The sequence below is a fragment of the Anthonomus grandis genome, chromosome 3, assembly GCF_022605725.1.
Source record: "Anthonomus grandis grandis chromosome 3, icAntGran1.3, whole genome shotgun sequence".
NCBI lineage: Eukaryota > Metazoa > Arthropoda > Insecta > Coleoptera > Curculionidae > Anthonomus > Anthonomus grandis.
This window is the reverse complement of record NC_065548.1, coordinates 32,390,595-32,415,039: the sequence shown is the minus strand read 5'-3', so window position 1 is coordinate 32,415,039 and position 24,445 is coordinate 32,390,595. Positions and strand designations below refer to the sequence as shown.

General features: G+C 33.5%; 1 protein-coding gene across 2 annotated transcripts; it reads right to left on the bottom strand.

Annotated features, from left to right (window-relative positions):
• Positions 1-9,587: 9,587 nt before the first annotated feature.
• Positions 9,588-23,693, bottom strand: LOC126734397 (DNA polymerase epsilon subunit 2). Of its 2 annotated transcripts, XM_050438014.1 has the most exons (8): positions 23,499-23,692; positions 18,721-18,921; positions 16,012-16,566; positions 10,742-10,861; positions 10,306-10,686; positions 10,033-10,216; positions 9,801-9,977; positions 9,588-9,750 (listed from the first exon to the last, which is right to left on the bottom strand). In XM_050438014.1, exons 2-8 carry the CDS (start codon positions 18,789-18,791, stop codon positions 9,628-9,630), a joined length of 1,611 nt encoding a protein of 536 aa, XP_050293971.1. In that variant the 5' UTR covers positions 18,792-18,921; positions 23,499-23,692; the 3' UTR covers positions 9,588-9,627. The 2 variants fall into 2 exon arrangements, with proteins under 2 accessions (XP_050293971.1, XP_050293972.1); XM_050438015.1 differs by lacking the exon at positions 9,588-9,750 and having other exon boundaries at positions 9,871-9,991; positions 23,499-23,693.
• Between the last annotated feature and the right edge of the window lie 752 nt (positions 23,694-24,445).

Sequence of the window (24,445 nt, the reverse complement as noted above, 5' to 3'; positions counted from 1 at the left end):
ATGAACCTGAAATGATTTTTTTTTTTCATAAAATATGATAAGATACTCTATAAAGAAGTCAACATTCAAAGTTAAATGAATGTAGATCATGTATATTAGAGAAAAAGGCAACAAGATCGCAACGCCGCTCAATCGCATTGTTTGATTCCACTACGAACTTAGTAAATATACTTTTTTGGACTGCCAATTCAATGAAAAATAAATGACTACTACTACTATTAGGTGGCCGCCATTTTTCGTTGCAACCTGGGATACATGCATGCAGTTTAAAATATGTTTTATTAATATTATTTTATAATCTTGAACCTTATAAATCTAAATTTGAATTTTATAAATCCTAATACCACGAAAATGATGATCTTCATTTAAATTTTTGCTGGTGTTATTTAACAAATCCAGTTAAAAACAATTTTATTTTCTTTATATTTTTACCTTAGGACTTTTACTTTCCTTCTACGTCCAGTGTTTCCACATTAATCGGTACAACCATCTATAAAAATCAAAATATAGATGATTTTATGAGAGTTTGTAATTAGCAAGGGTTTATATAGTAAAAATAAACAACTTTATTTATTATTCTATGATAAACAACACAGACCGACAATCCAGAATCATTCAGTTTTGAGAAACGGTGAACCAAATACGTTAAAATAAGGATGGTGATACATTATCCACGTACTACTAGTGTTAAATAAGAAGGATGGCTATATCGCCTGTTGACGATAGACCCAAGCGTGTCGTTTACAAATCGCTAAAAACTAGGCAATCCGCTATACTCACAGTTGAGAATGTAATTTAGAATCAGTCATATCGAGTGATCGTGTCGAGTCAGGATTTTAGAATCCCATTGATGGTTTAAAGACAATGTCAATAAAAAAAATTAATTTAGTTCGTGATAGGTCACACGTCTGCGTCGTCAACTTCATTACCATTATTTAATATATTTTTTGTTGGCAACACTGAAAATGTTCAGAGAGACCAACATCAAAAGCACAGATATAAATAGCTCCGCACGGAGCTATTCTACTACTATTCTACTTTTCCGCCTCTGGACCTCGTTGTGCAATTCGAGGCAATCAGGACTGCGTACAGGCTATACGTCCTCGGCGAACTAGGTGCTGGCGAGACCGGTCACGCAAAAATTTGGTCACGGGCCATACATGTCCTCTCCTTCTGATGGGCAGTGACTGCATGGCTCCGGTGACTGTGGACTGCGAGGGATTCGTGACGCACATTGCAGGTAGAGAGGAGTGGCAGCATTCCAACAGACCTGCATTGCTAAATAGGGGGACTATCTGGTACACAGATGGCTCCAGAATGAATAACAGAGCTGGATCAGGGCTTTGTGGTGGGATCCCACATACCAGTAGAGCATACTCGCTGGGGGAGCACGCCACTGTCTTCCAGGCCGAAGTATTCGCTGTATTAAAATGCGGACAGAAAATCCTAAGCTGCGGACACCGCAATACAGTCGTATCAATATGCTCGGACAGCAGAACTGCCATTAAGGTTATCACGGCCGCAAAGGTAAGCTCCAAGCTTGTACTAGAGTGCATAAAAGTCCTGAAAAAACTTGTGCAGGTTGGCTGCAGGGTCCAGCTCGTCTGGATACCTGGCCACGCAGGCCATGCAGGTAATGAGGAAGTGGACTCTCTTGCCAGACTGGGATCCGCGAATGTGCCGATGGGGCCGGATCCCATAGTTGGTATCGCCAAATGCGTTGCGGTCGCGTCAATGAAGGGTCTGCTGGACAAGTGGACCCACCGAAGATGGACTGAGTCCCCTGGTATGAGACAGGCCAAAGCGCACATAGGTGAGCCCTCTGCCTGTCTAACCAAAAATCTACTACGCTTAAAAAGACGCGAAATTCGGCTAGTGACAGGTCTTTTAACCGGTCACTGGCACTTAAGAAGCCAACTCCAAACTATCGGTATTGTGGACAACCCGGAATGCCGATGGTGCTGTGAGGAGGATGAAACCGTTGACCATGTAGTCGGGGAGTGCCCAGAACTCACGCGCGCCAGGTTCAAATACTTGGGTAACACTTTCAGCGTACCGAGTGACTTTAAGTCCTTCAGACCAGAGAGCCTTATCGGTTTCTCTAAGGCCGTTGGGCTCTGGTGACCTCCGGTGAGGCCTGACGGGTCCATTAGGAGACCTATATGCATAACTGCCTTGGCAGCCCACTGTTTCAACAATACAATTCAATACCCCCAGAAACTGTTCAAAAATGTATAATAAAAACCGATCTACCCAACGACACAACTTGGTTAGTCCCCTATTTTCATGATGAATAATCAACAATTCATCCTATATTAGTAACGATCAAGAATAATTCTTATGTAATAGATATTCTTAATCATTCTAAAAGATCAATTGCGTTAGAAGGTCATATATCAGTGGATTACCCTTGGAACCGATTGAACTTAATAATTATGAAATATTAGATAAAATTCCTTCTTGCGACAACTTTAAAACAAAACATTTAAGTACAAAATATTTCTTGTAAAGATTTAAACTTAGAATCCCTGATTAAATACGAACATTTAAAAAAGAGGAACGCAGAGAACTTTTCAAGCTATTAAGAAAATTTGAAAAAATCTCACAAACCCGGAGATAAATGAATAATGTGTTACGAGGTTTGCTAGGCAAAATATGGACGACATCATTATATTTTCAACCAGCCTGCAAGAACATCTTAATAACCTTAAACTAGTCTTCGAACGACTTATGTCCTTATAGAATTCCTAGGACATATCATAACAGCTGAAGGAGTTAAACCAAACCCACGGAAAATTAAAGCAATAAAAACTTTTAAAATTCCAAATAAAGAAATCAAATTCTTTTTAGGCCTCGTCGGATATTACAGAAAATTCATTCATACGAGATTTCGAGATTCAAGATTTCGCAAAGATCCTCTTACTAATGTAAGAGAAAGAAAAATGTTAAAATTATTCATGATAAAGCCTTCTGTACAGCATTTAATCTGTTAAAACATTTAAGCTAACGACCCGATTCTATAATACCCTGATTTTCAAAAACCCTTTGTACTGACAACAGACGCGTCAGAATACGCAATTGAAGCAATATTATCTCAAGGACCCATCGGATCTGATCTACCCATTTCATATGCTAGTCGTACATTAAATTCCACTGAATGTAACTACTCTACAATTGAAAAGGAACTTTTGGGGTTATGGCTATGGCTAGCCTCTATGGGCTACAAACTATTTTCGTCCCTACCTTTTTGGCCGAAAATTTACAATTATAACGGATCATAAACCACTTCAATGGTTATTTTCGATTAAAGAGCCTAACTCAAAATTAGTAAGATGGTGACTTAAACTTCAAGAGTATGAATATAGAATTCAATATAAAAAAGGTATTCATAATAGCAACGCCGATGCACTTTCACGACCACCAAGAGAAATACACCCCATGGACATCAAGAAACCTCCTTCTACTCACATGTCAGCAACATGCGATGACAATGAGGCAGATGACCAATATATATGGCACGAAAGAATCAAACATTTCTTTGATAACTTTCAAGACCAACCGAATCTTTTTGAAAAACCAGAGAAAAACAAAGAAAAGAGAAAAATTAATATTATTTCTCAAAATAATCAAATTTGAAGAAAATTGAACCTGAACAAAATAAATCAGAATCACCAAAACCTTCGACAAGCCATGAAAACGACATCATTTTACTAGAAATTCCAGAAAAAGACAGATCGGAAACAGACACAGCTAGTCTATCTATAGAAAATTTACTCCCAGAACCTCAAGAGATTGTAAATAATAAAAAAGATTACTCTGAAACAGAAACAGTACACATATCGAATAAAGACCTTATATTAGGTGCTCCGTATGTCAATAAATCCTTAAATATATTCAAAAATCATGTTATATTTAAATGGACAATAAAAGAAAAATCCTATGTGACCAAAACTACCCTATTCGAAACAAAAAAAAGACTAATCTATTTTATAAATAAAGACCCCTTAACTTTTGATATACAATCACTCTTTAAAGATTATCTACCCCCAGATACATATTGCTTGTATTTCCAAAATAAGGAATTAGAACCCCTAATTTTAAGAATTTTCCAGTAAACGTTTAAAAATAACGCATACAAACACACTCCTTGAAGACGTTTTAAACGTAGATGAAAGAAAAGAAATTATAGAAAGATATCATACCACGAAAACATCGCACAGAGGAATGACGGAAAACATAAAAAATATTAAACAACGTTATTACTGGCCAAGCCTGGAAAGAGACGTTATAGATTATGTACCTAAATATTTTTTCGACACCCATACAAAGTTGTATATAAACCAACCCCAACTGGTTGAAGACCCCTTGAACATATATATATGGACATACATTCAATTTCAGGTCAAAAGTATTTAACCTTGATAGACAATTTCTCAAAATTTGCTACTGCCTACCCTGTACATGAAACCTCAATAGAAATCTGTCAGAATTTGATTAAATTCTTTTCTCATCACGGTATACCTTCCAAGATTACCACCGACAATGCTAAATCTTTTAAAACATACCAAATAATAAACATACCTATTTTAAACTATAATAACAGTATTCATTCCTCACATGAATATACCTCATTTCAAATTTTAAAGGGCAATTTAAATTACCAATTAAATTTTGAAAAAAATCTAAATCAAATGCAAACTGACTATGTTTATGAACTAGCACAAATATTGAAATAAAACCTGAATGAAAATATAACATACAAACAAAACACAACAAACTTAAATGCAAAAAAGGCAAATATTTTAGCAAAGCTAAATAAAAAACGAGAAAATGACCCCCAAATACCTGAAGCTACTTCAAAACTTATAAGTACACCGCGAAAACTAGCCTCAAAACTAGAACCTAAATATAAGAAATCAGCGACATCCCAAGAATATTAAAAGACGATCGTAATTTTCAAGAACAAAACCATGCATCTAATCATACTTCTACTTCCGCTAATAGTCAATGCCCAGTATAAGATTGAAGAATTAACGAATCCTTTGCTACCAGTGTACAAAGGAATTAGTTATATCATGTTAATTTAACCAACATAAAGATTGTTTACAAAAACAAAAACATTACAAAAACAACCCTTTTACAAACAAATATCATCGTCGGAAAAACTAACGTTACCCCTTACTTCCCTTATATAAGCTATTGATAACAAGAATTCATAATCTATTTGAACCAGTAAATAGTAAAAGTCATTAGAATTTTTTATTGAACATTATTCTATCCCTCAAAATAGAGTCAAAAGAGGATTATTTAATTTCATAGGTAAAACTCAAAATTTTTATTTGGCACTTGGCACAAGAACGTTATGATACGTATATAAAGACATTGCAAGATAACCAAAATACCTTGCATCACGACCTTTCCCTAACCCAAACAATCGTTAAAAACTTGACGAGAGACATAGACACCCAACTAAGCAATATTAAAAATAACCAAGAAGTATTATTGACCCAGGTCACTGACTTAAAACAAATGACCCAGTCTATAACCATAACTTCTTATTTTATTTTGCTACTTGATAATTTAGAGAATAACCTTCGTGTGCTACATGAAATCTATACGAACGTGCAACCCGCAATTAATTTCGCTGAGATAAATATAATGCATCACAGCATTTTTAAATATCAAGACCTTAAAACGATTATCTTGAACATTGACCCTAAAAACCGGATACCTTTTGACAATATAATCAAATACTATGAAATTGCACATGCAGACGTATCAATTAAAGACAATTTAATTATATTCTACGTAGGCATTCTACTAATATCGGAAAAACCTTCCATGCTTTATCATATATATCCAATTCTTGTAAATAATCAATTAATCACCATTAATAACCCCTATTTGTTAAAATCTAATAATAATTTCTAGAATTTAAGAAAAACCTGCTTTAAAATAGAAGACATGTTTTTATGTCCTAATAATTTGCTTAATCAAAACGAACCTTGCATTGCTCAAACTATTAATCTAACCAATCATTGTCCTATGATACCTATAAAATATAAAGAGACGTCTGCTACATAGTTAAATGATAATTCAATAATAGTAACTCCGAGTTCTGACAAGAACATCTATTTTGAATGTCCCAATCGATACAGTATCGAAACTATAAGTAAATCAACCCTACTTATACCCGGAGATTGTAAAGTAAAAAATGTAAAGATATAATTTTTGACTCACAGAGACCAGAGACAATCAAACTAAGATTAAAACGTCCTTCGATTGATATCGATGAGCGATTAGTTCAAAATATCGAACCTCTAGACTTAAAAGAAATAAATCTTGAAAACATTAAAGAAGATTTGGACACCGCTCAAAAATTGGTAGTTCATCCTTTACAGCACTTCGATAGTATAAATTCCGGATTATCGATTACTCTGCGAATTATCATTGTTATTATCCTTGTATTAGTCATAAGTATGTATTTCTATAAAAAAATACAAAACAGAAAATGTAAAAGTGGACATAGAGTTGAAACCCCTCGAAAATCCCCAATTTTCTCAGACTTAAGGAAGGGAGGAATTATATGGCCACTTATGCTTAATATAAGTTTAGTTTAAGATAATAATTGTCACAGCTTATTCAGCATTCATAAGTATATATATAGAGGACGTGAAAGAGGAGTAGTTAGTCATCTTAGCGCAGTAGTAAGTAAGTTTTGCAACATTGTAAGCTAAATTGTATTCTTGTGTTTAATAAATTATTTTTTAAAAAACAAGAGTTGCGATTAATTAAATATAATTCACACGTTGAACTTAAACAAAGTTGTTGTTTGCTAATTCTAGCCTTTCAATGTTCTAAGGTTTTTATTTTGTTTTCTTTAATTTATCCTGGATTCCAGTTTACTCTTTTTTTTCTTCTTGAGTAACATGGTCTCTTTTGGATTATCACCACTGCGTCGGCTGATTCCTCGAATTTGCAACCGTTTTTTGGATGGTCTAAATAATTCTTACCACTGTAAAGACTGAAATCCCCTACAAGAAGACCGGTCGTGGTGTTTTTTAATAGGTTGAACTTCACAAGATAATATAAATCTTAAATATAATGTAAACTTATCTTCTGTCAGACTGTTTCTGCTGATGGTTTCTTCTTTGGCACCTAAAATAAATATTTTTATTTTACTGGAACCAAAGAGCAAAAATAGGGCTGATTTTTATACGACGCAATTTGTATTTCATTGTTATGTAACTTTTTAAAAGTTTAACTATTATACAAAATAACTTCTTTGAATTAATTTCGCTCTTTCCTGAAGAGCCTCTAAGAATTTTTTATTTAGATTTTAAACTATTCTTGTCCCTGTGTTGGGTTTCAACTATATCAATTTTCTTTATTAGGCTACTTATGGCTGGTCTATTCTCCATTACCATTTTTTTGTTCACCTCTGGTACATTTTTTTATCAACAATCCCGATTTATCAGAACTTGAGCTTTAGTCAGATATGTCACAATAAAAAACCTAAAAAATATTGACACTCTAAAATCATTTAAATTCATGCAACTAGTATTTAACTTTAAGCACTTTATTTACCCACAACACAGGGACAAGAATAGCTAAAAAAAATTATATATAAATCTAGCTAAAAAAAAATAATGACGCGAATCTTTAGGCAATGAGAAGATTCGACAATACCTAAATACTTACTTTTTCAACACAATCACTTTTCAAAACAATTACAAATCTGGAGATTACTCCGGGTTCGTATTTTTGAGTCAGTTTACACTTGATAGAGGTCGGAGATACTTACCGACCGAAACGCCGTGTTGTACGAAAACAAAGACAATGTCAGTCCGACTACCTGTTTCTACATTACCATTGTCTGCCACTTTCAAAAACAAAATGAGCAACTTTGATAAAGATTATCGCTTCAATAATCAAATCATCCTTGTCCAATTGCTTTTTAACCCGAAGCTTTAAAACTGCATTTTGTCTCTAGTATTCTGCTGATGACTTATTGTCAGTTTGTGACAGTTTTTTTCAAAAATGAAGAAAAATCCGCCATCATCTTCTGTCTATCTCCCTTTTCGAAATCCATATTAGCTATCCGACAAGATGTTTTTGCTTTCCAAGCAATTAATAATACGTTCTTTTATTATTTTTTAAAAAACTTTTAACATGTTGCCAATCAATGATATTGGCCTATAGTTAGCTACGTTATAGCTATCACATGTCTTAAATAATGGTTTTTACTACTGCTTTCATTAAAGTATCAGGGTCTTACAACATATTGTCTTATTAATATCTCTGATGTAAGATTATTTCTAGGCGGTTTTTTTGTTTTAAGAACTTCTTCTGTAGCTCCTTTAAAAATAATTTTATTTTCAACTTTAGTTTCTTCAAAAGTGAATGTTTAGCAATAGCAACTCTACCAGAATAATGATTTAAGCCGTTAGCAATTGTTTTGTTAACTTTTGTTAATCTTTTTTTCCGTCTATCTTTACATCTGAAATTCATTTTCTTGTCTACGTTGTTAACATTTTTAAGTTTTCCATAGATGATTATGGTCATTTTATTTTTTTCTAGTTGCGTTTGGAAATATTCTATTTTTGCATTTCTTAAGAGTTGAGTCAGCATTTTGTTATATCTAGAAAAGTCTTCTTTTATATTATGATCTTGCGAAGTATTTTTTATCCTTTCTTAAATATTGTTCTTATGATTTACTGATTTAATAAGGGACTCTGTTATCCAGTTTGATCTTTTTATCTCAAGAAAATAACTTGCGCCTATATTTTTGTTTTTTTCTTTAATCAATTTCTGTAATTCCGTTTTGAATTTATTATGATATAAATAGTTTTTATTTTTATAATATTGATTTTAAACATTATTATTCTTATATAAAAAAGCACTCAATTTGAATTATTTGGCTAGTGGTTAGAAATTGATGTTTGGAAAACTAAAGATTTAAAGTACGTGTCAATGGTGGATCAAGCCTTTCTTTGTGTATTTTTTGTATATAGTATAAAGAAATATTAAAATTATTTTCATTTGTTGACAGAGATCTATACAGCGCAATTCGGATTTTTTTTTTCAATTTTTAAAATCGAAAAATTTATAATTTTTTTATTAAGAGTGGTCAACCTCAAAAGTAAAATTGTGCTCGTTTTTAATATAAATAACCACTCCATCATTCGTTACAACACAGGGATAAGAATAGTTTAAAATCTGGAATTACCACACTTTCAGCAAGATAGCTCCCCTGCTGACAATCCGGTCGGAGTAAAAGAATTTTTAAAAACTGTCATGTTAGGGCCCCTCTAGATGATATTAGATGGCCGCCTAGATCTTCTCATTTTTCTATGACTTGTTTTACGGGGTTATAAGGAAACCATCTACGGTCTTTTGCGAAGGACAGAGGTCTACCTAACAAAATTAAAACACGAGATCGAAGAACAACAGTAGCGGTTGCTCGATGGCACGGTTACCAAGCGTATTATTGGTTCTCTGTAAATAGTCTAAAATGTATAATCTGTATGTCGAGAAAATGAGGTGTTACCATGGGACAATTACAAATTAAAATGAATATATCAGACTCATATTTCAATTAAATTTAATATACAAAAAAAGTATAATCTAATTTTCCATAGCATTTTCATCATTATCAGCTACATCAACGGCACAATCAATAACAGCCTCATTTAAATCATAGTTAGGATAATACATTTTAAAGCTAAAGTCGCCAGTGCAAAAAGGGCCCTGAAATTAATCCAAATTAAAAAAAAAATCTAGAATTTAATATAACTTACAGGGTTCATGACAATACAGTTTTTATATTGTTTTTTGTAGCCGTCAGCTTTATCCCCAATAACTGCCAAATCAGGTAGAGGATACAGAGACATGCAATAGTCAAAATCCCAGTGAACATTAAAGGCATTTAAGCTCAAAGGACACAGGTGTCCTTGACCCACAATGGTCTTCGCTATCTAAAAGTGTAAGACTGCAAGATATTTTTTTTAATCATAGGTAATTTTTACTCACACAATTCGGCGTATCTTGTTTTGAGGGCTTAAATAAAGATTCTTGCAGTAATTTGTTTAATATATCGCCTCTAAAGACAACGATTTCTTTGGTGCAATATTGGATTCGACATGGATTTGTTGCAAATATGGCATTTGGTAAAGTTTTTTTTACGCCCTCAGTTATATAAGTAGGTAGCTCTAGCCTAGAAAATTACCTGATTTATATCAATTTTCCAAAAGGATTGGTTTTTTAACCTAAAGTATAAACAATGCTTATGTACACTTGACTGACCTGGGTACAATATAAGGTGTACTTGGATCATTCAATCCAGGCACAAACACAAATTTGCTGGAGGCAACAAGCAAATGGTATCTGGCAATTAATTCGCCTAATCTTTTAAATTCCTTTTTAAGCACATCAAGCATTTCAGTACCGTGAGATTCAGACATGAAATTTCCCATAAAAACAAAAGCAACTGGTGGAGCAAACTGCTCCATTTGATCAAACAGTTTTTCCAGTTTTTGAAACGTTTGAGGATGATCCAGCCAAACATCACTAAGAAATACAAACATACCATCTGGGTTATCCATTAGATGTTTGTTGAGCCGTTTAGAGTCTTTTAGTGTTACATTAGATGGTCCTCCGAAGTAATTTATGTTACCAAAAGTGGGCCTAAACCACGAATTAATCAATTAATTTTTCACTTTATTATTTAAATGGGATTTACCTAGAATTTACATAATCTTCTCCTGTAGGCATTATCATGGTGGAAACATGTAAGATTTTGTCTTCATAGAAACCATTTACAAGTATTATGCAGGTTTCAACATAAAAGCCTGGATGGTATCTAGAAAAAAAAGGAAATGAAACCAAATCTAAAAAATAAAAAAGTAAGAATTTCAATAAATGTCTACATGACACTACTTCTTGTATTTTCACAAAATATATATGTTATATATATATGCGTTTAAGTACAGTATATTATACAAGGTACCTGAGATAAGGATCCTAAGCAGTGGCGGCTCGTGTGATTTTCAATAATTCAGGTTTTTCCTTTGCTTCAGATAAAATGTATCCATAACAATGGAATTTGTCAATCTACTTTTGTCCACCAGTGTATATATATAAATATATTTTATATAATAATAATATATTTTACTTAAATCAAAATATATAAAATATATTTTATATATAAATATAAAAGTTAATGAAATTGCTTATAAGGATACTTGATTGGTACTTCAAAGATTACGGAGGATTTCTTTTATCGCAGAAAAAGAATTTCTCTTTAATCTCTTGACATTCGATTGCCAGATATGCAACTCATTTTTTCGCAAAAATTTATTTTTTGGATTATAACCTTTAACATGCTCTGTTCATAAACTGGTAGAGAGTAAAGGTGAAACTAATTAAAATGTTTTTGATTAGTTATTGGAATGCGAAGAAGAAATGTAATTTTATTATTTAGGATAAAGCTATCTAGTTTTATTATTTGTTCATATAATAAGGTGTTTTCTAATGAAACTTCTAAAGGCATATGCTTTACACCAAGTAACTTTCGAACTCGTTTCAATTTACTAAATAAATCTTCAGTTTTAATTATACTAGAGTGTAGAATTCTTAAGTTGGAAAATGTTAAAGCATTTTCGATATCCTGTAAAATAGAATCGATTGAATGAATTGTCGAAACAGTGGGCTGCCAAGGCAGTTGTGCATATAGGTCTCCTGACGGTCCCGTCATGTCCCACAGGGGGTTACCAGAGCCCAATGGCCTTAGAGAAACCGATAAGGCTCTCTGGTCTGAAGGACTTAAAGTCACTCGTTACACTGAAAGTGTTACCCAAGTATTTGAACCTGTCGCGCGTGAGTGCTGGGCACTCCCCGACTACATGGTCAACGGTTTCATCCTCCTTACAGCACCATTGGCATTCCGGGTTGTCCGCAACACCGATAGTATGGAGATGGCTTCTTATTTGCCACTGACCGGTTAAAAGACCTGTCACTAACCGAATTTCGCGTCTTTTTAGGCGTAGTAGATTTTTGGTAAAACAGGCAGAGGGCCCACCTATGTGCGCTTTGGCCTGTCTCATACCAGGGGACTCAGTCCATCTTCGGTAAGTCCACTTGTCCAGCAGACCCTTTATTGACGCGACCGCAACGCATTTGGCGATACTAACTATGGGTTCCGACCCATCGGCACATTCGCGGATCCCAGTCTGGCAAGAGAGTCCGCCTCTTCATTATCTGCATGGCCAGGTATCCAGACGAACTAGACCCTGCAGGCAACCTGGACCAGTTTTTCAGGACTTTTATGCACTCTACTACTAGCTTGGAGCTTACCTTTGCGGCCGTGATAGCCTTAATGACAGCTCTGCTGTCCGAGCATATTGATACGACTGTATTGCGGTGTCCGCAGCTTAGGATTTTCTGTCCGCATTTTAATACAGCAAATACTTCGGCCTGGAAGACAGTGGCATGCTCCCCCAGCGAGTATTTCCTTAAACCTTTTAAAAACGTTTCTTAAGCTTTCCATATGTTTTGTTTTCGTTTGGTCTCTTAGAGAAAAATACGTTTCTATTTCCGTATGTTTTTGAAGGGATGTTGAAAATATTATTATGTCATCTAAGTAAATACAAAATGTCTTTTTATGTATTTTTCGTTTTGAATTCCGCGCAAAATACAATCCATGACCCATTGAAAAGTAGCGGGGGCGTTCTTTAAGCCAGAGGACATACGCAAAAATTCAAAATGCCCGTTTTCCGTATTAAACGCTGTTTTTTCGATATCGGATTTATTCATTTCGACTTGCTGAAAACCAGATGCCAAAAATATAGGGTACTAAAATATTGGCATTTACCTAACTTGTCTAAGAAATCAGTGATATTAGGTAACGGGTATTTATCATCGATTGTTTTTTTGGTTAATTTCCTAAAGTCGACTCCTACACGCCATTTCTGTTTATTGGAAGCATCCAATTTTTGGTACAACCAAATGGGGGCGGACCAGGTATAGAAGATATTTGAAAATTCTTTACAAAGATTTAGGATACTTTTTCTTTCTTCTGAATTAAAATGGTCAAAGTTTTGAAAGGTCTAAATTTAATTCTTTTGGGGAATCGTCAAAATTATTGAAATTAATTGTTTCGAGGAATTTTCTATCGAACTGTTCTACTTCTATTGGTTTGGAAAAGTCTAAAGTTATGGGATTGCAAGTGTTTTTTTTTAAATAGTTGTTATTGCTAACCCGTTTTTGGTGTTGTTATACATTCAGGTATTTCGCAGTTGTGAAATTTTTGGTGAGGAATAATTATTTCGCCATTTATTATTGTTGTTTTTATTTTAATTACTTGTTCCGATCTAGGTTTGACAGTGATACAATTGAGTTCTGGTTTAGTTTGATGGTAATGTAGTTTTACTTTTGCATAGGGGGTAACTAAATAACCGTGTTTAAAATCTAAGTTTGCCTGTAAATCTTTTAAATTATCTAATCCTAAAAGTCCATTAAAAGTATTATGAAACTTAAATAAATACAATTTAAGACTTTCTTTTTGGGGTAACTTAAATATTCTAGAAGCTGGTAGAAATGCACTAAATCTAGGAGCAGATTTTTGGAATACTGTGCTTACTATAAAAGGGTCATCTTTTATACAATCAGGATACATGTTAAATGCAATCTGGGGATCAATAAAGATTTTAAATATGCTGCAACTTACTACAAACGCAAAAAACTTGCAATGGAAGCAAAAATGCCTACAACTAGCTTATCTGAAGTTGATATGGATTATGTAGAATCAATGGAATTGGCGGAAGATAGCAGTGAAAAGGTTTGTATTAAATTTTACATATTTAAAGTTTAAAATACTTTGAGTTTACTTCATGGTTCCTATATCCTACTTTATAGCCTTTCTTTACACAAGAGACTAACCAGCTTGAAAACAATGGTAAATTTTAGAAAGTTTAATTTTTTAGAATTTATATAGCAGCAGCAGCAGCAATGAGAGTTTATATTTTTCGAAGAGCTTATGAATTTTTTTTGTAAAAGTTCTGCATACGCGCAACAGACTGCAAACAATAATTTAAATAAAATTTTAGATTAGGTCTATCCGTTCTTTCTCCTTCCTCTTGCTTCAGGCCAACCAGGGACAACGACAGCGGGTTTACATAAGAAAACCGCTTTAAAATAAATTACTTATTTTTTTTTCTCGACATCCGCTATAAATTTATGGCGCGCGTGTTATTTAGGGCTAAAATAACATCTTTTCACAGTAAACTATGTTCCGTTTATAAATTGTGTAGTTTTTGTAGTTAAGTGCTTGTAAATCTTTCAAAACGGGTATTTGACCCGTATAATTCACTATATTATACTACATACAAAAAATATATTAATAAGGACAAAAGATGGATTAAAAAGGTTGTATTTTTGGAGTAGCTGCCTATTGGAGTTATCTATTAGTTTATTGTTAAAAAAGTAATTAATTTTTCTGTCTTTCAAATTGGTGTAAAACGGGGTTGTCTCTACGGTTAAGACAACGTAACAATGCACAATGCGCGTAACAATTGGGTAGTTTTGCATTATCTGATAATTTACCTATCAAGCTGTTTAATATGTAAATGATTTGAAAATTTGCAACGTTGGTAGCATTATAAAAATTATCAATAATCGATTTACAGATAGTAAGATATCGATTAAGCCCAGATGGATTACCATCGAACTGTGGCACACAGTTTAAATATTCTGTTTTAAATTGTGCCATTTTGTTTTCTAAAAATTGATTTTCTTTTATATCTAAACCTCTAAAAATTAAACTTTGAGTTATTTTTTATATCTTGTTTTATTTTTTCTTTCTCTTTTATTTCTGTGGAAATATCTAAGTTAAGTTCTAGATTATTTTGATTTTTTACTAATTTATTATCATTTAACACTTCACTAAAGTGAGTAGAAGCGGAGCGAGAGCAAACTGGAGAGCAAATTGGTTGTGCAATGATGTGATCCAGAAGCCATCGACAAAATTGAACTTTATGATGATAATCGGCTGCAGTCATACCTTGCACTTTCTGGAAGTGGTAAGGAACTCCATCCTTACCACTTGCTCGTGTAGTACCCGCCAGACAGAAGCGTTACTCGTATTCATATTCTTAGCGACGTCACGTGTGCTATTTGATCGTTCATCGGCAACTCGCTGAAGCACCTCTTCTTCAAATTTGACCGTTCTTACGGTTCAAGCAACACCAGTATCATGCATCTTGGTCTTAAACATGCCTGTCTCAGCGAGCCGCCGATGAACCGCAATAAACTTTTTGTATCCAGGATGCGGTCGTTCGGGATAACGTTCATGATACAACCGCGATGCTGCTCCTGCATTGCAGTTTGTTGCTCCGTATGCCAAATGCATATCCGCCAATTCTTGATTGGTAAAGTTTTCCATTGGCAATAAATGTTTAAAAATTGTAAGCTATAAAATTTTTAAACATGACATTGTGAATTGACATTGATAAGCGTTGATTTTAAACAATTGTTATGGTATCCTGTATAAAATGTAAAAATAAATGCAGCAGATCCTATTTAGGTAATTAATGTTTTTTATAAATTTTAACGCGTCTTAGGGCCGTAGTGGCGTAGTGACGCATTTCCGGACATGGGTTCCTATACTCAAATGGATTCTTCTGTTGCACTGAACAACCCCCAGAAGTTTGATCCCATAGTTCTGAAACACCCTGTATAAAATGGTATGTTTAAAACAATGACTTAGCCCTGATTGACTTGGTAAACTGGTAAACTAAAAGCGAAAGCATAAAAAGTAAATGAAATTGCTTATAAAGCTAAAAATGAACTTAACAATAATAATGATAATATAGGGTGAAAGGGGTATGTAACTCATGCGTTAAACGTTAACGGAGATGATGGAAACCTAGAAACGGGACAAAAACTTAATTTGTACCTCAAATGCAAAGTCAATCTAACAAGTTTGGGGTACATAAAAAATAATATTAAGCTTACTTTGCATGGGTTAGATCCAACTTCACAAAGCCAGTAGGATCCTCTAATACTAATCCTCCATCTGGTCCTTGCAGCAGGGCACCCAATATCAATGTCCTATCCAAAGTAACCTCAGAAGAAGTCAACAAAAAATCAACAGTTTGTAATGTCAACTGATTTTTTTCACCACGTAGTAAAGAATGAGCAAATATCCGCCTGGTCCGTTGTAAAACTTTTGAGTAACGATCAAGGAACATTTTTGAATTAACTTCCGGTTCAGCTAATAATTTGCTTTTCTGGTGGTCTTGCTGGTAAATTTTTCTGTCTAGGTGATAACTGAGTCTTGGGAAATCAAATGCGTTTATTACATTAAAGACTGTTTCATTATGATCATAGCCTGAGTGTAAACACACCTCCAGAACTCTTTCTATGTGCTCTCTTTCAATACTCTGTCCAGAAGAACATTGGTTTTCTAGCACAGAGCTGATGTTTTTTATGGTTTCATCAAATATTTCGTTGCAATTCAAGTTAAGTCCTGAATCACCAAATTTTTCCACTAAATATGAACAAAATTCCCTGAAAGAGAAATTACAAAATATTATTCAAGAGGCTAGAGGAAAAGCGGATATATGAAATTAATCATCGATACTGTCAATATATTTCAATTATCAAATATTTTAATTTACCTAAATAAAAATCCACTGTATTCGTATCTTTTAAGAGTTGATTGATTCCAAATTAATAATTTACAACGTTTAAAAATGTTATGAAAAGTTTTTTTCGTAGAACACTTTGAGCAAAATATTTAATGTAATTCAAATTCAATGAGTATTTAAATTCACTAGACAACGTAAAAAGCCACTTTTACACTAGCCAGGTAGTAATATCAACAATGTCTCATCATATACAGGGTGAAAACTTCTTAAAAAAAATAAAAATCTATTGTTGCATTTTATATTTGACAAAGTTCTTTTGTTAATCACCTCCAGCTAACCTCACTTTGATATGTCAAAGTACCAAAATGTGCTCCCTTATTTGCAAGACAATAAATAAATTTGTTTTGAAACTCGTCACGAATATTGGCAAGTGTTGTTAAATCTGGCGACCGTGTGGGCCGGACCATTCAATTGCATCACACCTGCCAATCCACATCCCTGGAAACTGTTCATTAAGTCACTCTCGAACTGTCAAAGCGGAGGAGCTCCATTTTGTTGGAAATACATTTATTTTCGTTTAGTATCCCAACACCATTTTCATCTAGTGGATTATCTTATCACATAAACATATGTTCTTAACAAAAACAAAGGTAAGGACACAAAGTCAAGGTCTCATCCAATCTATATAATTTCTTAAAAAAGCTTAAAAGCTACACGTGTTTCGCTCCTGTTCCGACATAGGTCAATGCTCCGGCATCATCAGGCCTGGACCTACACAGATCACATTACAACTATTGTTGTTGTAATGTGATCTGTGTAGGTCTAGGCCTGATGATGCTCCGACAGGAGCGAAACACGTGTAGCTTTTAAGCTTTTTTAAGAAATTATATAGATTGGATGAGACGTTGACTTTGTGTCCTTACCTTTGTTTTTGTTTTCGTTTGGTCTCTTAGAGAAAAATGGATGATACGTTTTTAACATATGTTCTTTACTAAATGGGAGTCCCCGTCAATTCGCTGGCACGTACATCAGTTCGCAAAATTGAATTCTCCTATGAAAATCGTCTTCTCCTAGTTGTTGAAGGACTTGAATTTTATAGAGGAAAAACTTTTTTTTTTTAAATTTGTATACAGAACATTTTGAAATATTAGTTATCCATTGTGAATTGTCACAGATAAAATGTCTTTTATTACCACACATTTTTGGTTACTATTCACTTATACGTTAACCGTTTTTGTTTCTTTTCTGGCACTCTTGAATAGACATTTTAATGCTGCTACATTAATGTATCATACGATGGGGGTTCCATTTTACATATCAAAGTGAGGTTAGCTCAAGATGAGTAGGTCATCATTCAAATATAAAATTAAACGCCTCCCTGTATATCTAAATTGACGTGTTTTTTTTAAAGAAGTGATTAAGGGTGGTCCATTTTAAAATGAAAGCACTGTATAATTGATGTAAAATCTGTTCTAACATGCATCTACAACTAAATATAAAATGGGTTTTTATATATTTTTGTTTCAAATTAAATTAAGTTGATTCAAATTTTACAAGGTCCACAAAACCTTTTTTTTGATTTGGTTTATATTTGGTATATCTTTAAGGTAATAAAAATATATACTTAAACAAAATACATTTTATACATATTGAGTTTTAGGACAACGTGACAGAAATTTTCGTTGTTCGGGCTTAATTATAACTTGTTTTTCGAATTTCGCTTAGAATAAAATTACTGTTCTCTATAAAATTTTCAAGATATGTTTATAATTTCATGAAATCCCCACAATCTTTTGTTATTGTTTCCTCCTCTTTAACTGCAACCGTTGTTCAATGGTATCATATAACTCCAAAATTAGTTAGACACAAATCGTATTATCACAAAATAATTAATTTTATAATATTAAACATTTTTTTTGAAAACCCTGTACATGGAAAACTGAACAAGTCAAATTAAGCAGTTAGCAGAAAAGTCACAAAGGCCAGCAACTATAATATGTTTTAAGATCTAATACACTCAAAAACATTTATGTTCAATAAAAGACAATTATTAAAATAAAAAAACAGATTATACCTTCTAATATTGAAGCCGCTTAGCTTAAGAGCATTCTGTAATTTTTTTTTAGTCTTTTCCGAAGGATCCATAATACTAGACTTGGCTTGCTGGGTTTATGGGTTTGCTGCTAGGAATTTTCCAGTACGCTTCGTCTGAGATCCGCGACTACCTGCCTCTAGACCATATAGAGACCTCTGAATTCTTTCTTGATCTGGGCAGCTTAAGACAGAATTTAAATTATGCTATAAGTATTATTTATTAATTTACAGAGGTAAATGTGTTGGCACAATATATGAAAGCAAGAAACATAAAAGCATTCTAAACAATGTGGAAAATATATTAGCAATGAATAACTAATTAATCCTAATCCTCCGCATTTGACCATGACATTGTGAAACTTGTTAGATATCTGATAAATTATAATAACTTATCACTATCTCACTACCAAAACCTTCACACGCAGATGATACAGACTTGATATACAGACAACAAAGTAAGTAAAATCACCACACTTCACCAACACCCATATTTATTTAACCATTGGATTATTAATTAAAAGAAGGTGCGACTTTAAACGATGGTCAAATGCAAAAGCATATTGGGGCCACTTCTATTTCTAATTTACATTAATGACCTTCCAGAATTTGAACACTGTGCGTTATAATCTGTTTCCAGATGACACAGTCATCACATGTGTGAGGGGGGCCTCGCAGCAGCTAGAGAGATCAAGCGAAGCGCCGTTTGAGCCGAGACATAGTTTACAGCGAATAAGCTTTCTGAATGCAGGTAAGACTCAGTCAATGATCTTCACAATTCATGGTATGACTAACATTGAAGACATTGCCTCAACAAAATTGTTGGGTGTATTTTTAGACCTCGGACTTAGATGGGAAACCCACACATACTCAATTTTTAAATAAGTTGTAGGAAGCTTGAATGTAATGTTTTTTTGCTGTCACGGCTTACTGACTGCATCACCAGGGGTCATCATGCAAGCACACTTTAGTCTGATCAATTCGATTATTGGCAATGCATTTGTTTACAGCTTACATAAAAAAGATAGTTTAAATGATTGCATGGCTACTTTACCAAGCTGACTATAGAAAGGCTTTCATTAACCTTAAAATACGCACAATACCCTGTCTCTTTATACTGAAAAATCCAAATTGTATTAAAGGACACCTTGATGACTATCTCAGACACAAGGATGTGCACGTGAAACAGACATAACCTGATGACGGCCCTCTGGCATCTGGAGTGGCCCAGATTCACTTGCAATTCATATATTTGATTCATAATAAGCTACAAACAAAAAACACTTTAAAATTTATGCAAGTCTTTCCTCATCAGTCAGGCCTTTTATTCACAATGAAGGGTCAAACTATTATGGATAGAATACTTTTCATGGTTGATAAAATCTTTAGAACCTATTACATCCTTATTGTAATAGCCTATTTGTCTACATATTTTGTTCTGAAGATAAATAGGTTATTTTTTATATAACACAAAGTCAAAGTCAAAAATAGCTTTATTGTTACGTAACATCATCTGTTGTTAACAAAGCATTATATAAAATCTTAAAGATAGTTGACAACATAATCTTTTACAAAAATATAAAAATTTTAACAATTCTTACATACATAGAATATAGAACACACCCAAAGAAAGGGTAGTAACAATTCACATTACGCTGCGCAGAACTCTTCACTGTCAAAAAATTGTATTTAAAAACTCGTCTACAGAATAAAATGCTTTAGCAAGCAAGAGTTTCTTTATATTTTTCCTAAAATGTTTTTCACAATTTATTAGCCTTATATAAAGGGGTAGGTGGTTAAAAAGCCTTCTGCCCCCGTACACAAAAGAGGACTTAATCTGCTCACTTTTTGGGATAGACAGAGGTAAAGAGAAGGTTGTTCGGAGATTGTAACCCGAGGAGGGGGGGCCAAGTTGATGGCGATATTTTTTGTGGATAAGACAAACAGTCTCTAAAATAAAAAGGCATGGCAATGTCAGGACAGAGTGTTTTAAAAATAATGGCGGATATAGGGAGCTGCACACATATAGCGTATGGCTCTTTTTTGCAAAATAAATAGAGAGCTGAACAAATACTGAGAGCACACACCCCAAAACACAATACCGTATCTCAGATAAGACTCTATAAGAGCATGGTAGGCAATTTTGGCCACATCAAGTCCCAGAGAATGTGTTATTACTCTAATAGCATAACAGTTGGATGATAACTTCCCTAATAAAGAGGAGATATGATTTTCAAATTTTAATTGCTTATCAATCGTCAGGTCCAAAAATTTGCATGTTTCAGAAGGACTTATTGTTTCATTTTGCAAAGTGACAGTTCCAAGGTTACATTTAAAAGTTAAAATATTAGTTTTAGAAATATTAAAAGTTAATCTATTAGATTCACACCATGACTTTACAAGAATTAAATCTTCATCAACAATATTCCTTAATCTGTTGGTGTCAGTGTCATGCCAAAGTAATGTTGTATCATCCGCAAAGATAGTAAATTTGCCCCTAATTGGAATTTGAGAGATATCATTGACATATAGCAGGAACAATATTGGTCCAAGAACAGAACCCTGGGGTACACCAGCGTCCATATTCAGACGGGATGACATATCATTGTCAAAGAATACCCTTTGTGTTCTTCCAGATAGGTAAGAATGAAACCAGTCGAGAGCAACTCCTCTGAATCCATAGGTTTCTAGCTTCTGTAGCAGTATTCTGTGACTTACACAGTCAAACGCCTTAGATAAGTCACAGAACACCGCCGCCGCACTCTCCCCAGCGTTCAACCCCATGTACAGACTCTCCAAAAAATTGAAAATAGCATCAGATGTACCCAGTTTCGTCCGGAATCCAAATTGCTGATGGTTAAGAACATTATGCCGTTTCAGAAATTCCATCATCCTAGTTTTTACCAATCTTTTTACAAGCTTGCCAAGCGTGGGAAGCAGGGCTATGGGTCTGAGATTTGATGGGTCATCATAGTTTCCACCCTTAAATAATGGTATAATCAAGGCATCCTTGAGTAAATGTGGAAAGGACCCACTTAAAAGTGAAACATTTAACACCTCAGCCAAAGAATCAAGGGTTGGTAGCGGTAGCGCTGTTAGGACCTTTAGTGACAGCCCATCCCATTCAGAGGAGTTCTTATTTTTCATTGAGGATAGAGCTTCCATTATTTCACTAGAATCTGTTGGTCTAAAGAAAAATGTTTCAGGCACCTTAATGTTGTGTAAGTATGAGCGCGGATCTCCAACAGACTGAGGCAATAATATTGATAGACCCAAAGCAACACCCTGGAAAAAATGATTGAGTGTTTCGGCCGACACTGTGCTATTAGAAACAGAAGGGTTCCCATGTTCGCCACGTAAGTCATTAACAATTTTCCAAGACTCTCTAGACTTATTTCTGTTTTGTCTACATACCATACTTGCCCACCTTATTTTTCTGCAAATAGGTGCCATTCTAGCCATGCTCAGGATATCTTGAAGTTTTAATGGATAGGCATTACTTCAGAGCATTTCCGCATTTCCTTGGGCATACATCTACCAATGTTGAATTTACATTAGTAATAAGAACTTCCAATTTAGAATTTACTCCGATATACCTATTACAACACCAGGCATAGTAGGAACATCGAACAACATTTTTTGAAAAAATTAAATTATATTTGGTAAATGGTGCTTTTTATTCTTTCCATAAATACTTGGGAAATAGTTTTAATTTTTTTTTGATGATGTTTTCGAATGAAACTGTATTAAAATATACATTTTTTAATATTAAATTACCTGTATTTATTTGCTAATTTTGTATTAAGGTTTGTTTTCTCTAGGCTTCTCTTAGCATTCTATATTTTCTTTGAATTGTGTTTATGCTTTAACATGTAACAATTGAAATTTCAACTTTTTTATACATATTTCTAGCCATTAGATTTATATTTTGACTTGTCTGAACACAAACTGTGTAATGTTATAAAATATGTGTATTGTTAATAATATTTTACTTACTTATTTACCATTTCACTTGCATAAAAAAGAAATGTTGGTTGTTGCCTGTTGGTATATAAGAGGTATAATTATTTTTAATAACAGAATTTACATCCCATCATGTACTTTATCCTCAATTTCTATATGTCTAAATATTCCCTTACAAGTAACAAAACTAAAGAGAATAAAAATTTTATAACCATTATCCAGAAGTGCTTTATTATTTGTAAAATTATTAGCAGCAGAAGTGCTAATAAATTTAACAGATATTCTGTTAAGATCTTAATTTTTAATTTTCTTAAAATCAATAAGATTCAATGAACTTCCTGTTATTTCAATGTAAGCCATCAATGGTTGTTAAGTTTATGTGATTTGTTATAATTTTGAATGTTTTATGTCTTTCCGCCACAATTAGTATACTATCATTTGATGAGCAGGATGAGGAGGAGGCTGTCTTCCCCTGTATCACTCATGCCAGTGTAAAACGCAAAGTACAGAGGGTTTATATTCATACCACTGATATGAATCTCACTTGTCGACTCATACGAAACGCAAAACCCTTTTGTAATTGCATAAACTTGTATATATATTTACAATACGCCGTAGTAGGCCTACCCTATAATATCTATGATTTAATTTCAGTAGAAGTAATATCTTTTGATACAAATCACTAAGTTAGTACTATTCATGTGATTGAATTCCCCTACTGTAAAGCAAAGAACTAAAGGCTAAAAACACGGTGAATAGCAAAGTTTCAAGCAAAAACGGAATTCAAGCTCAACTTACTTAGTTATTACACTATACAAACACAAATATTTTTAGCAGAAGGCAGTTAAAACTCAGCCTCTGAAAAAATTCAATTCGTTTAATACCAAAATCCAATGAATTGATAAATATATTGTTATATATATAAAAATAATAATACTGAAAACTATAATAGACAAATAAACAAAAGAATCACATCACACATAACCTCGAAATGCTCTGTCTCAAATCACAGAACATACAAGTGTAGGGATGTGCAATATTCATCGATAGTATCATCGATATTCTGAAATGTCTGATGTTATTACAAAACATCTAAATAGTTCATGTATGCACATACATGCGTGTTGTTTCAAATCGCCAAAAACTAGACAACTGACAATCCGCTATACTCACAGTTGACAATGTAATTTAGAATAGTACCACAGAACACAAATATATAGAAAAGTGGTGGTAAATATACAAACTGATGCAACCTCTGACAAATAAATTCCAGAAATTCCTCTGACAAATCAGCTATCGTCCTCTCGCTTGGCAACGGAAAGAGTTGTAACTAACTTGACAGTTTGACGTGTCTAATTGGACCAATCAAAATGGTAGACAGGCGTGGCCAAATTAAGGCGGAAAATCAAATTTCATTTAATCTGACAATCTTATCATTTAATCGTAATATCTAAAGTAAACGCCTACTCAAAAAGGTTACTCGTAGAAAAAAGGGCCTTTTTGATTAGGTGTTAGCATCGGATATAGATCTGAACAAAAATACAAATTTTCAGCATTATTTTATATCGCTAAATGAGTTAATTTACTGCAATAATCAATAAACAATAGTGTACGACTTATCACCAATTGGACAAATAAAAATAAAACTGTTTTTCTTTAATACATATTATTATTTAATTTTCCTGAAAAAAAATTACTTAAATGATATACATAATATACAATAATTTATTATAACAGACATTATA